General features: G+C 37.4%; 1 protein-coding gene across 12 annotated transcripts in view; it reads right to left on the bottom strand.

Annotated features, from left to right (window-relative positions):
- Nucleotides 1-16,468, bottom strand: part of NTNG1 (netrin G1) — a 331,515-nt gene that overhangs the window by 44,162 nt on the left and 270,885 nt on the right. For 5 of the 12 annotated variants that reach the window (XM_067041019.1, XM_059078727.2, XM_059078688.2 and 2 more), the window contains one exon: nucleotides 8,827-8,961. The exons of 5 other annotated variants lie outside the window; for them this stretch is intronic. In XM_067041019.1, the coding sequence (XP_066897120.1) occupies nucleotides 8,827-8,961 (135 nt within the window). Of the gene's footprint in view, nucleotides 1-8,826; nucleotides 8,962-14,665; nucleotides 14,834-16,468 lie in introns of all 12 variants that reach the window. 2 more of the 12 variants (XM_067041013.1, XM_067041028.1) reach the window with 1 other exon arrangement.

Raw genomic sequence — 16,468 nt, 5'->3', positions numbered from 1 at the left:
CTAGTACTGGTATCCAGTACCAGCTGGTGCGGAAGGCACACCACTGACAGGTATTACCCTGTTAGTTGCTAGATCTTGGGGGGCATCTAAGAGATCCTAGGGAAGCACTTAATGATCTTAATGCAATAGCCATTTACCAACTGGCAAAAGGATTTCTATATTTTAACACAGAATATCAGTCCTGTGTGGGTGGGTCAAGGAAAGAAAATAAGATTTCAGAATGAGATAAAATGATTGTGTGCTCAAAGGTGTATTTGAAATATGTGAAATTTATATAGTACATCCAGTCTCACCCTGTTCCAGTCCTTCCTTTACAGAGTAGTCAGAATAATCTCTCAAAGCAGAATTTTATCCTTTCCTCTGCTTGAAACTGTATGGTGGATCCCATATCTCCCCTGTATGATGGTCCTCACACCTATTCTCTGATGAGATGAAACTTCGTAGCTTGGCATTCAAGAAACTACAAGATCTGGTCTCTGGTTGCTTCTTCAACATTTTCCCTCCTTCCCAACACACACAACACACAACACACACACCCTTTACCCTCTAATCATATCAAAACCATTTGATATTTCTAGAGCATAATGCATTAGCTCATGAAAGTATCTACTAATACTAGAGAACTCAAACAAATGTCACCTCTCTGGGAAGCCTTACTCCCCATCTGGGCTTCACTAAAATCAGGTACATAGCACTTGGCTCTGATCACCTTCTAACTGTTAGGTGCTTGTCAACCTCTCACTCTAGATTGTGAACTTCACGTCTACATGTCCAAAGCAGCTATCTCTCTTCATCCTTTAACCGCTACTGCAAGCTCAATACCTAATTTATAGTAGGTACTCAAGAAATCCTCAAGAGGTTTTTGGAACCAAGATGGCGGAGTAGAAGGACATGCTCTCACTCCCTCTTGTGAGAACACCAGAATCAAAACTAACTGCTAAACAATCATTGACAGGAAGACATTGGAACTCATCAAAAAAGATACCCCACATCCAAAGACAAAGGAGAAGCCACAATGAGATGGTAGGAGGGGCACAATCACAATAATATCAAATCCCATAACTGCTGGGTGGGTGACTCACAAACCTTCAGAGTGAAGGTCCTGAACCCGTCAGGCTTCCTAACCTCAGGGTCCGGCAACAGGAGGAGGAATTCCTAGAGAATCAGACTTTGAAGGCTAGCGGGATTTGACTGCAGCACTCTGAGAGGACAGGGGGAAACAGAGACTCCACTCTTGGAGGGCACACACAAAGTAGTGTGTGCATCAGGACCCAGGGGAAGGAGCAGTGGCCCCAGGGGAGACTGAACCAGACCTACCTGCTAGTGTTGGAAGGTGTCCTGCAGAAGCGGTGGGTGACTGTGGCTCACCATGAGGACAAAGACACTGCCAGCAGAAGTTCTGGGAAGTACTCCTTGGCGTGAGCCCTCCCAGAATCCAACATTAGCCCCACCAAAGAGCCCGGGTAGGCTCCAGGGCTGGGTAGCCTTAGGCCAAAGAGCCAAAAGGGAGGGAACCCAGCCCCACCCATCAGCAGTCAAGTGGATTGAAGTTTTACTGAGCTCTGCCCACCAGAGCAACAGCCAGGTCTACCCACCACCAGTCCCTCCCATCAGGAAACTTGCACAAGCCTCTTAGATAGCCTCATCCACCAGAAGGCAGACAGCAGAAGCAGGAAGAATTACAATCCTGCAGCCTGTGGAACAAAAACAACATTCACAGAAATATAGACAAGATGAAAAGGCAGAGGGCTATGTACCAGATGAAGGAACAATATAAAACCCCAGAAAAAAAACTAAATAAAGTGGAGATAGGCAAACTTCTAGAAAAAGAATTCAGAATAATGATAGTGAAGATGATCCAGGACCTCAGAAAAATAATGGAGGCAAAGATTGAGAAGATGCAAGAAATGTTTAACAAAGATCTAGAAGAATTGAAGAACAAACAAACAGAGATGAACAATAAAATAACTGAAATGAAAAATACACTGGAAGGAATCAATAGCAGAATAATTGAGGCAGAAGAACAGATAAGTGATCTGGAATAAAGAATGGTAGAATTCACTGCTGTGGAGAGAATAAAGAAAAAGAATGAAAAGAAATGAAGACAGCCTAAAACACCTCTGGGACAACATTAAACGTAACAACATTTGCATTATAGGGGTCCCAGAAGGAGAAGAGAAAGAGAAAGGACCCGAGAAAATATTTGAAGAAATTATAGTTGAAAACTTCCCTAACATGGGAAAGAAAATAGCCACCCAAGTCCAGGAAGCGCAGAGAGTCCCATACAGGATAAACCCAAGGAGAAAGATGCTGAGACACATAGTAATCAAATTGGCAAAAATTAAAGACAAAGAAAAATTATTGAAAGCAGCAAGGGAAAAATGACAAATAACAAACAGGGGAACTCGCATAAGATTAACATCTGATTTCTCAGCAGAAATTCTACAAGCCAGAAGGGAGTAGCACGATATACTTAAAGTGATGAAAGGAAAGAACCTACAAGCAAGATTACTCTAGTCGGCAAGGATCTCATTCAGATTCAATGGAGAAATCAAAAGCTTTACAGAAAAGCAAAAGCTAAGAGAACTCAGCACCACCAAACCAGCTCTACAACAAATGCTAAAGGAACTTCTCTAAGTGGGAAACGCAAGAGAAGAAAAGGACCTACAAAAACAAACCCAAAACAATTAAGAAAATGGTCATAGAAACATACATATTGATAATTACCTTAAACGTGAATGGATTAAATGCTCCAACCAAAAGACACAGGCTTGCTGAATGGATACAGAAACAAGACCCATATATATGCTGTCTACAGGACACCCACTTCAGACCTAGGGACACATACAGACTGAAAGTCAGGGGACGGAACAAGATATTCCATGCAAATGGAAATCAAAAGAAAGCTGGAGTAGCAATACTCATATCAGATAAAATAGACTTTAAAATAAATAATGCTACAAGAGACAAGGAAGGACACTACATAATGATCAAGGGATCAATCCAGGAAGATATAACAATTATAAATATATATGCACCCAACATAGGAGCACCTCAATACATAAGGCAACTCCTAACAGCTATAAAACAGGAAATTGACAGTAACACAATAATAGTGGGGGACTTTAACACCTCACTTACACCAATGGACAGATTATCCAAACAGAAAATAAATAAGGAAATAGAAGCTTTAAATGACACAAGAGACTGGATAGATTCAATTGATATTTATAGGACATTCCATCCAAAAACAGCAGATTACACTTTCTTCTCAAGTGCGCACAGAACATTCTCCAGGATAGATCACATCTTGGGTCACAAATCAAGCCTCAGTAAATTTAAGAAAATTGAAATCATATTAAGCGTCTTTTCTGACCACAACGCTATGAGATTAGAAATGAATTACAGGGAAAAAAACGTAAAAAACTCAAACACGTGGAGGCTAAACAATACGTTACTAAATAACCAAGAGGTCACTGAAGAAATCAAAGAGGAAATAAAAAAATACCTAGAGACAAATGACAATGAAAACATGATGATCCAAAACCTATGGGATGCAGCAAAAGCAGTTCTAAGAGGGAAGTTTATAGCTATACAAGCCTACCTCAAGAAACAACAAAAAATCTCAAATAAACAATCTAACCTTATACCTAAAGGAACTAGAGAAAGAAGAATAAACAAAACCCAAAGTTAGCATAAGGAAAGAAATCATAAAGATCAGACCAGAAATAAATGAAATAGAAACAAAGAAAACAATAGCAAAGATCAATACAACTAAAAGCTGGTTCTTTGAGAAGATAAACAAAATTGATGAACCAGTAGCCAGAGTCATCAAGAAAAAGAGGGAGAGGAATCAAATCAATAAAATTAAAAATAAAAAAGGAGAAGTTACAACAGACATTGCAGAAATACAAAGCATTCTAAGAGACTACTACAAGCAACTCTATGCCAATAAAATGGACAACCTGGAAGAAACAGAAAAATTTTTAGAAAGGTATAACCTTCTAAGACTGAACCAGGAAGAAATAGGAAATATGAACAGACCAATCACAAATAATGAAATTGAAATTGTGATTAAAAACCTTCCAACAAACAAAAGTCCGGGACCAGACCAGATGGCCTCACAGGTGAATTCTATAAACATTTAGAGACAAGGTAACACCCATCCTTCTCAAACTGTTCCAAAAATTGCAGAGGAAGGAACACTCATAAACTCATTCTATGAAGCCACCATCACCCTGATACCAAAACCAGACAAAGATACTACAAAAAAAGAAAATTACAGACCAATATTACTGAGTAATATAGATGCAAAACTCCTCAAGAAAATACTAGCAAACAGAATCCAACAACACATTAAAAGGATCATACACCATGATTAAGTGGGATTTATCCTAGGGATGCAAGGAATTTTCAATATATGCAAATCAATCAATGTGATACACCATATTAACAAACTGAAGAATAAAAACCATATGATCATCTCAATAGATGCAGAAAAAGCTTTTGACAACATTCAACACCCATTTATGATAAAAACTCTCCAGTAAGTGGACATAGAGGGAACCTACCTCAACATAATAAAGGCCATATATGGCAATCCCACAGCCAACATCATTCTCAATGGTGAAAAACTGAAAGCATTTCCTGTAAGATCAGGAACAAGACAAGGACGTCCACTCTTGTCACTATTATTCAACATAGTTTTGGAAGTCCTAGCCACGGCAATCAGAGAACAAAAAGAAATAAAAGGAATCCAAATTGGAAAAGAAGAAGTAAAACTGTCACTGTTTGCAAATGACATGATACTATACATAAAGAATCCTAAGGATGCCACCAGAAAACTACTAGAGCTAATCAATGAATTTGGTAAAGTTGCAGGATACAAAATTAATGCACAGAAATCTCTTGCATTCCTATATACTAATGATGAAAAATCTGAAAGAGAAATTAAGGAAACACTCCCATTTACCATTGTAACAAAAAGAATAAAATACCTAGGAATAAACCTACCTAGCGAGACAAAAGACCTGTATGCAGAGAAGTATAAGACACTGGTGAAAGAAATTAAAGGTGATACCAACAGATGGAGAGATATACCATGTTCTTGGATTGGAAGAATCAACATTGTGAAAATGACCATACTACCCAAAGCAATCTACAGATTCAATGCTATCCCTATCAAATTACCAATGGCATTTTTTACAGAACTGGAACAAAAAATCTTAAAATTTCTATGGAGACACTAAAGATCCCGAATAGCCAAGGCAGTCTTGAGAGAAAAATACGGAGCTGGAGGAATCAGACTCCCTGACTTCAGACTATACTACAAAGCTACAGTAATCAAGACAATATGGTACTGGCACAAAAACAGAAATATAGATCAATGGAACAGGATAGAAAGCCCAGAGATAAACCCACGTACCTATGGTCAACTAATCTATGACAAAGGAGGCAAGGATATACAATGGAGAAAAGACAGCCTCTTCAATAAGTGGTGCTGGGAAAACTGGACAGCTACGTGTAAAAGAATGAAATTAGAACACTCCCTAACACCATACACAAAAATAAACTCAAAATGGATTTGAGACCTAAATGTAAGACCAGTCACTATAAAACTCTTAGTGGAAAACATAGGAAGAACACTCTTTGACATAAATCACAGAAAGATCTTTTTTGATCCACTTCCTAGAGTAATGGAAATAAAAACAAAAATAAACAAATGGGACTTAATGAAACTTCAAAGCTTTTGCACAGCAAAGGAACCCTTAAACAAGATGAAAAGACAACCCTGAGAATGGGAGAAAATATTTGCAAACGAATGAATGGACAAAGGATTAATCTGCAAAATATATAGACAGCTCAATATCAAAAGAAAAAACAACCCAATCCAAGAATGGGCAGAAGACCTAAACAGACATTTCTCCAAAGGAGACATACAGATGGCCAAGAAACACATGAAAAGCTGCTCAACATCACTAATTATTAGAGAAATGCAAATCAAAACTACAATGAAGTATCACCTCACACCAGTTAGAATAGGCATCATCAGAAAATCTACAAACAACAAATGCTGGAGAGGGTGTGGAGAAAAGGGAGCCCTCTTTCACTGTTGGTGGCAATGTGAATTGATACAGCCATTGTGGAGAACAGTATGGAGGTCCCTTAAAAAACTAAAAATAGAATTATCATATGACCCAGCAATCCCACTACTGGGCATATACCCAGAGAAAACCATAATTCAAAAAGACACATGCACCCCAATGTTCAATGCAGCACTATTTATAATAACCAGGTCATGAAGCAACCTAAATGCTCATCGACAGACGAATGGATAAAGAAGTTGTACATATATACAATGGAATATTACTCAGCTATGAAAAGGAATGAAATTGGGTCATTTGTTGAGATGTGGATGGATCTAGAGACTGTCATACAGAGTGAAGTAAGTCAGAAAGAGGAAAACAAATATCGTATATTAATGCATATATGTGGAACCTAGAAAAATCGTACAGATGAACCGGTTTGCAGGGCAGAAACAGACACAGATGTAGAGAAGAAATGTATGGACACCAAGGGGGGAAAGAGGCGGGGGAGTGGTGGTGGTGTTGTGATGAATTGGGAGATTGGGATTGACATGTATACACTGATGTGGATAAAATTGATGACTAATAAGAACATGCTGTATAAAAAAATAAATAAAATAAAATTCAAAAATTCAAAAAAAAATAATAAAGAAATACTCAAGAGGATAAAGCATTTACTCCTATAATCTCACTGATCTACACACCAAGGATGTAAGGTGCTGGAGCTGAGGCATGGAGGGTTTTGTACACCATACAGCCTTTATGTGGTAGGGCCCTGCTTAAATCCAGTGTTCCAACGCCAGAAGGAAGAATTTGAGGACATTACATTTTTTATAATACTCCAGGAAATTAACACAGAAAAATCAAGTTAGGCCCTTTTTTTGGCATACATTTCCTCTAAGGCTTGATTGATTTTCCTCTCCAATGTCTTTCCCTGATTACACTTCAGGAACCCATTCATTAGGTCCTGTTGCATCAGGTAGTTTACATGAGACTTTCCCTTTGAGAAGGTGTGCCTTCATTATAAAGTCTCCTCATTCCTTATGCTTTGAATCTTGGTGCTGGTTTCAGCCCCTCCTTTCTCTCTCCTTTTCTCCTCCTGACTGTCAGCCCTCTTTGGGCCTCTACATCTAGATGTTCCAGGACTGATGACTTATCCTCTGAGTTCTGGCTCCTCACATTGTTTTTGGGATCCCAAACTCATTCAGACCCTTCAGGTGCTTTCTGGGAACCCACAGTGTGTACAAGGTTAAAACCATGGCCTTATCCAGAGCTTATGTGCAGATGTGCTGCCTGACTTCTCACTATTTGACACTTTTAATGATTCTCCAGCATGGCTGGAGATGCTCACCCTCCAGCTTCTAGATCCTATCCTAACCTTGGCCTGCTCAATGCCAAATCTCCCAATTATCACCATCGTTCACTCCTGCCCATGGCATTAGTGTGGCAGTAAATTTCACTTTGACTTTATAATATGTAGAAATGTAGCCTCCAGATAACTATACATTCTATAAGTAGCAGATAAAATATTCTGTACATGCTTGGTAGAAACCTGCTTTAGATAGTTCCTGCATGCTGACGATTCTTCTAGTGAAAAGGAAGCAAAAAACCTCTAGAGCTGTGCTGTCCAATATGGTAGACATATGTGTCTATTAAGCCTTGCAATATGGCTAGTTCAAATTGAGAGTTCTGTAAGCATTAAACATCTGATTTCAAGGACTATGAAAAATGTAAAATATATCCTTAACAACTTTAACGTTAATTCTATGTTGAAATGATAATATTTCAGTTTTTTAAATTAAAGTTATTAAAATGTTTAATTAATTTTTTATTTTTAAAATTACAGTTATTAAAATCCACTTCTATTTATTTTTACTTTTTTAATGTGGATAACAATACATTTAAAGTTACATGTGTAGCTTGCATAATTTTGTATTGGACTGCGCTCTCCAGAGGCTTTGCCTGGTGGCTCTTTAATATTAGTAAGCTGACTATGTACAGATAGAGGAAAGTTAATGCAGAATTAAAATGCAAAAAAGGTTATGAATGACAGAAGGAAGCTTCTGCTCAGATTTTAAAATTTCTGTTCCCTGGATACACCAACATGCCACCTGCCTTGACAAGCTTTTAAGAACGCCTGATAATCCTCAGAGAAATGAGGCTGAACCAAATGGCATCTGTCTAAGGCTCACTGCATGGTGCCTAACCTCAGAGGCTTAAAATCAATATTGATTTTCATCATTTAGTTTATCCTGGCATTTAAATATCCCTTAGATTTATTACCTTTAGGTTTTTGGTTCAGATTCAGTGATGGGTATGATACTAGGGTGGTAATAAGTTATGCAGATATCATTTAATTTATGAACTCTGGAGCTCCAGAGTAGTTCAAGAAATATATTAACCACATACACATCACCCTTCATTTTGCGGTAAGGATTTCTAAGCTGGGTCCCTATTGTGCCACTTAATTTATGGTCTGGCCAGGTACATGGATCTGCGTACAGTATTTCAGTATAAGTTTCTCCAGCCATCAGAGAGGACAAAGATGGGCTTCAAAGGAGCCAGCTTGACAGCTGATGGATTGCTCTCTCTCCTATACATAGGCTGAGGCATTATGTAGTTTTTAAAGCTTGTCAGCGGTTTGGGCCTTTTTCTGCTCTGAGAAGCTGCACACACCGGCCTAGACAAGCAGAATCAGCCATGCTGCAGCAGGCAGAGGACAGCTCCCAGAGTTACTTACGTTGACAGCCGTAGTGCCAGGAATTTCCCGGCAGACACTCATCACACTTAGGCCCTGTTGTTCCAGTCTTACACTCACAAAATCCTGAGCCATTACAACGATCATGGACTGAGCCCAAAGGATTACAATAACACTCTGTAGAAACAAGACAACACACAGGCTGGAGACAAGTCCGCATGGCTTATAAGTTATCAACACAGGAGTGTTGCTTACTTAAATACATCACTTAAAGAAAGATGTCCACTAATGAAATGCTTTGGCAAATATGGCTATTTCAGGTCCATTTATTTATTTGCTCAGCCTTCCATGATATCATTTTTATGTTATGGGAGGAAATCAACTGAAAACCTCCAAGGAAATAAGACATTATGCTCTTCACTGGTAACAGATCGTAATGGAGGCTCCATTTGTTAGGGCATTTTTAGATGGTTTAATGAACGCAATGAGAATCCTTTATATATCCTTTATATATCAAGGATAAATCAATATGCCATCAGTGTAAAATCTGTTTTAAATTATTCAAATGAGCTTATCGGTTACACTCAAAATTTGAGAACTGCTGAACACTGTTAAAGTGGAATATGAACGCACTTTGTTCATTCAAAGTCAGTTTTACTTTATGATTTGGGATGGTGCTTTATATATATATTTATACTATGTTGTGATGAGCCTTTAGATATTGTATCTGCTACACATGTTAAGTTAGTATAGCTTTTATGCAACCTAGATTAACAATCATGAAAGAAAAATGAATTTTGTAATCCTAAATAAATTTCAACATAGGCATAATTTGAGACTTGTATCATTATAATGTCTATGGACAGAACAATATAACTTTGTGTAATAAAAAGTAAATAGAATAATTTCTTGATTCCTCACACATTATTATGCCGAATATTTTTATTTCTGAAGCTCTGTTTTTCTTAAAGGCTGAATCAGAAATAATTCCTTAGGCTTCTATTAGTTTGAAAGGTAACAGCAGCTAGTTTCCAGCTTTTGGAATTTGTAGGCCAAAGTTACTTTCTTTGTAATCCCACTGTATAATACTGGGCATACTCATATGCCCCTCTGTCTCTTGATTTCCTTTATTTTAAAATGGTCCCATTAAGAGGTTTTCATGTCAAAAAACCAAATAAAATCACACCAAGCAACTAACCAAGCAACCAACTGTGAGAAACCCTGAGAATTTTAGTTTAATAACTTTAAGTTTAGTATCTTAGATTGGCAATGGCGATTCAGGGTTTACTGCTAAATAGAGAGATCCATAGGTTTGGTTCTGTTTTTGTCATAGAGACTAATCAGATAATTTCTTCAAAGAATGTGGAGTAACTTAGAATCATTATTTATTTCATGTTGAGTAAGCCAATTTTGAAGTTCAGCATTCTTAAGATACAAACATTTGTATGACTAAGAGTAATATACATAGGTAAAAATAAAACCAAATAAGGTCTAAAATGCTCTCTCCTTGTCTGGACTCTGGACTGATTTGCAGTTAATAATTGGAGTTTTATTTTAAATTGGCATTTTGTATTTTAGTGTGTGTATATACAGCAGTTGTTTAAAATATTTTTAAATAGCAATTTTGTTGTGGCTTTAAAAATACACACACACACATACACACACACACTATAAGTATATACCTATAGCAAGACTACTATATGTTTCTTATTATTTAAAGTGTGTAAGTTGACAATGAATCACCAACATTTCGTAAGCCGGGGAGTAGAGTTACATCTGGCCAATATGAATTCACATACTGTGCTAGTCAATTAGCCTGTAACAACTGATTAATAAAAGGTTTTAGATGTAAAAAAAAGTAAACAAAATTTTTAGAAATGTGGAACATCTAAACCACGGTACATCTCAGTGGTTGCCATACAAAAGGTGGCAAGTGTAATGTTAGTCAGGAAAATAAGTGACAAGGAGAGGTGGGGTCTACACTCCACATTACATACAAATAATTTAGCTTAAAAAATATCATTTCTGGAACAATGGTCAATGGTAGATGTTGGGGTGATGAGCATGGCCTTGGAGAATTATATTTTATTCCATGAAACTAGGAAGAATATGCAGGACTGTAAGACTAAAAAACAACATGAAATACTTTTGGAAGTCTGATTAAATAGTTATACTACAATTGATTTATAAGTATTAGAAGTGTCTTATGTTTGCTTTGTTTTACAGAAGGTACCTCTGATTACCTGATCTTGGGTTTCTAGGGGAATGAAAACAATAATACATCATAATTGGAGATATGTTTAGTAGCAACTGCTGAGCCCTGCATTTCAGTCAGATGTCCAGCTTGTTATCAGGGATTATTAGCAGTGATTACCCAAGGTCACAAGCCACATATCCTCTAGCTTCCTGCTTAATGTTCGAGTTTATATGAAATGGAAGCATGCAAGGATGTCATCTTCATGAAATTGCTGCATCATACAGGCTAATTACATGCATCTTTGGAAACATGGCTGGCTTGGAATTTGTATGAAAATGGGTAAATTTACCAGGAATCACAAAGCAGCAATCACTGTGACAAAATGGAATAGCGTGCATTTTATATTTGCCATAATATAAAATGATGCAAATAGTTTAAGACATCTATTTCAACACAGTCAACGTTTTGCCAAAGATATGTGCTGTTCCCTTATAGCCAGGGCGGTGGATTTCATTGCCAATTGTTAAAGAAATGGCAAAGTGCCTTTTTTCCCCTTAAGTTTAGAGACGGCTTAGATGAAGTTCAAATTTTCAGGGATTAGTGCCTAATTCTGTGAAAGTGAATTGGGTAAATTTCCATTCATTTTCATTAGTGCTTTCTACACAAAATGGCATTAAAATGAACTCTCATTTACTTGAGGTGTATCCTCTCAAATTTAATTCTCAGTCCTGCTGCAAGCCCTTTGGGGAACCTAAATGTAAAAAATAGCAAATAGGTTCGTGCTGCCCCATAGGGCAAACCTTGGTAATGGAGCCACAGGCTTCCAGTGGCCTTCAGAGAGCAAACCTCAGGCTCAGTCTCATGCCCAGGAAGCTTGACAGCTCTGCCCTTGGCCCCTGCAGTGGGAAAAGTGGAAGCTATTACTCTTTTAGGAAACTTTCATAAGTTTCTAGAGACTAAAGACAAAAGATAGACCGTACGTAGCATATACCAGCTGGCCAAATTTTTCAGTTCATTCTTTAAAAACAATTTTACCGGGGGCTTCCCTGGTGGCGCAGTGGTTGAGAGTCCGCCTGCCGATGCAGGGAACACGGGTTCATGCCCCGGTCCGGGAACATCCCACATGCCACGGAGCGGCTGGGCCCGTGAGCCCTGGCCGCTGAGCCTGCGCGTCCGGAGCCTGTGCTCTGCCACGGAAAACAATTTTACCGCTCAGGAAAAGAGCAACAATTTAAGGAATTTTGATATGGGGAGGTATACTGTAGCTAATTTTAATGTTATCTAAAAATACTCATCTTTGTGTTTACCTATATCCACTTGGTTTGAAAAGTACAAAATACTGAATAGGGATATGTTTACCTCAATAATATAAAATCCTCTCCAAGATTTATAACTTTAATCAACAAAGTTTCTAGAAAGGGAGAAAAGAACCGCATTTGATTTTTTTTAAGTAGAAATAAATACAAGATGTATATTAAGCTTTCCATTCATCTGTATTTTACATGATTTAAAAGACAAAAGCTGAATGGCAACTTCTTGTCTGTGGATAATCAAATATGGATTTATAACAGAACTATGACTCTTAGAATTAGACAGGAAGTGCGGATTTTGTAGTTCATAGATTACTTTAGAACAGGAAAAGGGGAGAAATTCATTAGAATAGAATACTCTGAGTAAAATATATTGGGATATTGTTAAGTTACCTGCTATGAGAAATTTTATGGAATAAAATCTTTACTTTTAAGGTCTTTTTCTTTGATTTATTGAAAATAATATGAAACTGATATTGTAAAACATTTACATCTTATTGTAATGTTTTGTATTTTGAAAAAACTGATTAGGTTTTATTCCTGTGTTCCTAGTGTTCCTATTTATTTTACCTTTTCACTTGTTAACATATTTGTAGTATGACATTTATATATTTTTACAAATGACATTCAGCAAAATGTAACTGCATTCAAAATTCAGACAGCTATGTGCCTTTTGGTTTTTATTAATATTCTCAAATCTTTGTAACCCAAATGTTATAAAGGCAACTGAACTTCTGTTCACAAACTCATAGTGGAATTGCTGCTGTCATCCTAAAAACATACCATAAGTAAAAGTCTGACAAGCTTAGCTTTGCTAATTGTGTCACGGTAGTTGGGAGAAAGCATTAAAAAGCTTTGAAGTCAGGAAACTAACTCTTTACTAAAGCTATATGATTTGGGTCAATTTGCCTTACTTTTCTCAACTAGAAAATAGGGGAAATTATCAGTGGAGTACTTACCACCATGGTTTTGTTAATGAGGATTAAGTAAAAACAAAACAAACAAACAAACAAACAAAAAACATACTTGCAAGTCAGTTCACAGTTTACCAAGTGTTTCCTGTGCATCCCATATGACACCAATTTGACCAGGAGTTTTCAACGACTTACCTAAGGCACACAGCTATTAAATGGCAAACTGGGACTTGAACCCAGCTCTCCAGCCTCTAAGTCCAGGGATTTCTCCACTAATTCGCAAATAATAAGGAAGCACTTTGAAAAATAGAACATACTATAGACATAAACAGTATTATAAAAACTTGGCCCATTTTAACTGAAAAAAATTGTCTAGCTATTTTAAATGACACTTGGCAAATAACTATATAACCTTGACAATCCAATCAGAAAACAATGATCCCAGAATTGCAGATTGATTTTATTTCTGTTTTGATGAAAAGATCACCTTTCATTTTTCAGCTTGTGTATTCTATCTAGTCTTTATGTGAAAAAATCTACCTTTAACATTGGTTGCCTATATATTACCTATTAGTGTGGTAACAGATACATATGTACCCTTCACCATTTTGAATATATGCACTTCTTCAAAGTACATTACGAAGTGAAATTCCATTTCTTATTTTTCATCAGCTCCCTTTCTTAAAGATAGGTTCTACTATGCAAAAGGTAGGAGAAGCTTTTTTGGATGGGAAGGGCACCTGGTTCTCTCCAGTTGACATGATCAGTCATCACAGGGGGTGGAAAGAATGCTCAAGGGAATCCTGTGGCCTCAGTTTTCCAGGGCTCATGTACTTTGGAAGCTAAGAGAATTAATTGCTTGAATAGTTCTGAAAAATTGCTTCTCCTTTTGAGGGCTATAGGAAAATTCAATAAGTGGAATTTCATTACTATGGATGGAAAAGCCAGGCAAACTTCTAAATTACTAATTGCTAGTGGCTTTCGATTCCAAATGGGAATATTTTAAATCAGTATTAGTTGATTACCAATTTTTTATAAAAGTTTGTGTCCTAATCTCGTATCTATAATTAAAAACCTTATAATGAGTTTACATTTTGAAAGTTGAGTGTACAACTTAAGACTTTAAGATCAGTTGAAATGACCAGGTGTTAAGATTGCATGCAAAAACAAAGAAAAAAAAAACCAAAGAAAAACAAAAGGAGAATTACTTCATCTCTTAAACACGACTTTTCAGCTCATCATCTTTAAAGCAACAATTAGACAAGGATTCAAAATACATCCCCCAACTATGATTTCAATCAGCACAAGTGAATTCTTTAAGTCTACCACAAGGACGTTTTCTCCATTGAGAAAGTTCATTCTGGCTCAGCTGTGGTGCAAATCACCAGCCTCTCCACCTTAAATAGCTCCCCATCTCGTGAAAGGCACAGAACAATAGCTGAAATTATAATGGAACTGACCTATGCACACATTCTCATCGTCCAGCTGTGCAGAAGCATTTCTGAAGTAGCCCAGCCTGCATAACTCACAGTGCTGCCCTCTAGTGTTGTGTTTACAGCTCACGCAAATGACTGTATTTAGCAGATCGATATAACTGCATCGATTGGAGTGGCCGAAGCATTCACAATCTTGCAAGGAAGAACAGAAATGTATACAGAGTGTATACAGTCGCAGAATAACAGCACACTACATGCTTGGATAAAATGAGAAGTGGAGAAAAGATGGCAGAATGGCATTACATGTATGTGATTCCACATGACACATGGTGACCGCAGGTGGTTGTGACTGGCATGGAAGTAGCATCTGTTTCAGGCATGAGAGAAAGATTGGACATTCAGGACATGATCGGAGAGTGTTAATTCTTGGCAGACAATATGAACAGAAGCATTTGCAGGTGTACACCTTTTAAAATTTGGGAAGACTGTTTCCATTGATGCAAAAGTCTAATTTTTGCACATTGAAAACTTCACTGTCTTTGCATCACTCCCCTCATTTTCTCTTCATATTTGCAATCTTAAAAAAGAAGGAAGGATGAATGTAGGCATCTAAGGCCTGAGTCTGCCATCACCCATGGCTCCTTCATTTAGAGTCTTACTATCATTTGTGTCAAGACAGTAACTCATTCAGAGTTTCACAGAAGAAATCATGGCAAATTTAATAGGGATCTAGACAACTAAACAACTCTTTATTTTTGTTTTTTCCAAATGGTAAGAGGAGAAGATGACTTCTGTAAGCCCTTCATCAGGCCAAATCTGCAGGTTTGCTTATGTGTGAGAGAGAATACAAAAAACACGGAGATTATTGGTATGAAAAAAGTGCTCTTAAGATTTCCTTTTCTTGCAAGTTTCAAGCTAAGTCTGCTACAAAAGAAGAGTCAGGCAGCTACTGTACCCTCAGATTGCTTTTCCTTTGTCTCCCCAAAATGTTGGAGGAGCCTCTGAGGCTTTGGGGTGATGGTGATCAGAACTAGACAAGGAGACGTAGGGAAGGGTGGAGAGTGACTAGATTGTCTCTCTTTTGCACCTCAACCAAAGCAAGTCATTAATCCCATTCAACCTTTTTAAAAGAAGTAAAAACAAAGCCTCTATTAGTGCAATAGTTACTAAGTCAGACAGAAAAACATGTGTGAGAAGTAACTAGCTGGGGAATCTGTTTCATCTCCTCAAAATATAGGGGTAGGCCTAGCTCACATTTATAAGGAAGGTCAATTATGGAACTGCATAATTGTTTGCCTAAAAATATCCCTCTCGTTAATGTCTGGCTTTTATTTTATCCCACCAGGAAGCCAAACACAGTCACTATTTGAGCTCATTTATTCATTCACTCAATAAATAATATATTCGGTTGGTCTATGTGTCAGGCACTATGTGAGGTACTGTTACTCTTTTGGCCTAGATTAAAATTTTGGAAGTATTGCACTTGATGACCAGAGTAAAAATGAGTAAGTGTTGTCAAAATTAATAAGGAAGGGTGATTATCTTTTTTTTTTTTTTTTCTATTGGGCTGGCCAAAAAGTTCATTTGCGTTTTTCTATAAGATGTTATAGAAAAACCCAAACGAACTTTTTGGCTAACCCAATAAATTAACATACTGACACTCATCAGAACAGTATGGATTCATTCATATGAGAGCCAGTTACTCCAGTAGAGAGCTGAGGTCAAGGTCCCAACAGAATGAAATCAAATTTGGATAGAAGCAGAGGAGGACACTGGAAATGGTGAAGAGTGGAAGACACCCAAGAATACGGTTAGCACCTTGGAGAC

Source organism: Kogia breviceps, chromosome 1 (assembly GCF_026419965.1).
Source record: "Kogia breviceps isolate mKogBre1 chromosome 1, mKogBre1 haplotype 1, whole genome shotgun sequence".
NCBI lineage: Eukaryota > Metazoa > Chordata > Mammalia > Artiodactyla > Physeteridae > Kogia > Kogia breviceps.
The sequence above is the reverse complement of the archived record's forward strand: the minus strand, read 5'-3'. Positions and strand labels throughout refer to the sequence as shown.